General features: G+C 34.8%; 1 protein-coding gene across 1 annotated transcript; it reads left to right on the forward strand.

The window, feature by feature from the left end:
* The first annotated feature begins 210 nt into the window (after window positions 1–210).
* Window positions 211–749, forward strand: Tsp_15157 (conserved hypothetical protein). The gene is made up of 4 exons (XM_003366886.1): window positions 211–235; window positions 257–428; window positions 519–608; window positions 704–749. The coding sequence occupies exons 1-4, from the start codon at window positions 211–213 to the stop codon at window positions 747–749; spliced, it is 333 nt and encodes a 110-aa protein (XP_003366934.1).
* Window positions 750–1,012: the final 263 nt, after the last annotated feature.

A 1,012-nucleotide genomic window follows, 5' to 3' on the forward strand; every position in this document is an offset into this window, starting at 1 on the left:
TGTTATTTTTGCTTTAAATATTATTTAAAATGAGCTACTGTTCATTTTTTCCTTGATTCGTATATAGAAGTTGTTGGTGATTTTAAAGTTCAGATTAAAGCTCTCGATAGCAGCAACAAATTGAAATTGTCTGTGGATTTTGAAATATTGTTTTTGTGTATTTGCCGTTTTGGTATTTGGAATATAATTTTACGAAACAGCTAAAATTGCATGGGTTTTATAGTTCGAGACAGGGGTATATAAACGACAAGCGCAGTCTTTGGACCAGAGAAAGCAGAAAGTTTGAAACTTGAAAAGGAAAAGCAGTTGATTGCTGATCATTTGGCTGTGCTGGATCAAGAGCATGATCGCACGCTTGGGGAACGCATCTGGGACAGCTCTTGTGTCGAAGAATTGCGTAAACGTCTACAAGCCGACGAGAATAGTACGTTTTGACTGACTGATCGATTTGTGATTTATTTCACGGGTGTATATACATGTATGTACGTATATAGAGATGGATGTTGATTTCATTGCAGGTGGAAAAGTTCACCACGCGCAGAGATTGACGTAGATATTGAAAGTAAAATTGCTTTGATTGGCGAGCCCATCTCTCCCATGGAAATCAAGTTATTTGTTATTTTCAATTTACTAAACCTTGTTAAAATGGAAAAAAATGTTTTTCTCTTCAAAATTTAATATAAAATTTGCAACTTCTTTTTAGACCCATGTTCTTCAAGTTGGAGTATTTTGAATGTTCATTTTTATAATCTCATTTTTTTTTCAAATTTTATATACGATTTGGAAAGTGGGCTGTGGAAAATGAACCGCCAGATGAATAGCCATTTATACAGTTTGGCGAACGTTGAAACGTGATGGAAAGGCCGAAATTTTTCCTTTAAAAAATGAAGCCGACCCGATTTGAAGGATTTTGAAAAGTTTAACCGGGTTTAACCAAATTTATACTCATTCTTTTTTACATTGGTCTGGAAAAAAAATCCGAATCGGTGTTTCGGACATTTTTCAGAGAGGG

Source organism: Trichinella spiralis, assembly GCF_000181795.1.
Source record: "Trichinella spiralis strain ISS 195 chromosome Unknown Scfld5235, whole genome shotgun sequence".
In the NCBI taxonomy this organism is placed as follows: domain Eukaryota; kingdom Metazoa; phylum Nematoda; class Enoplea; order Trichinellida; family Trichinellidae; genus Trichinella; species Trichinella spiralis.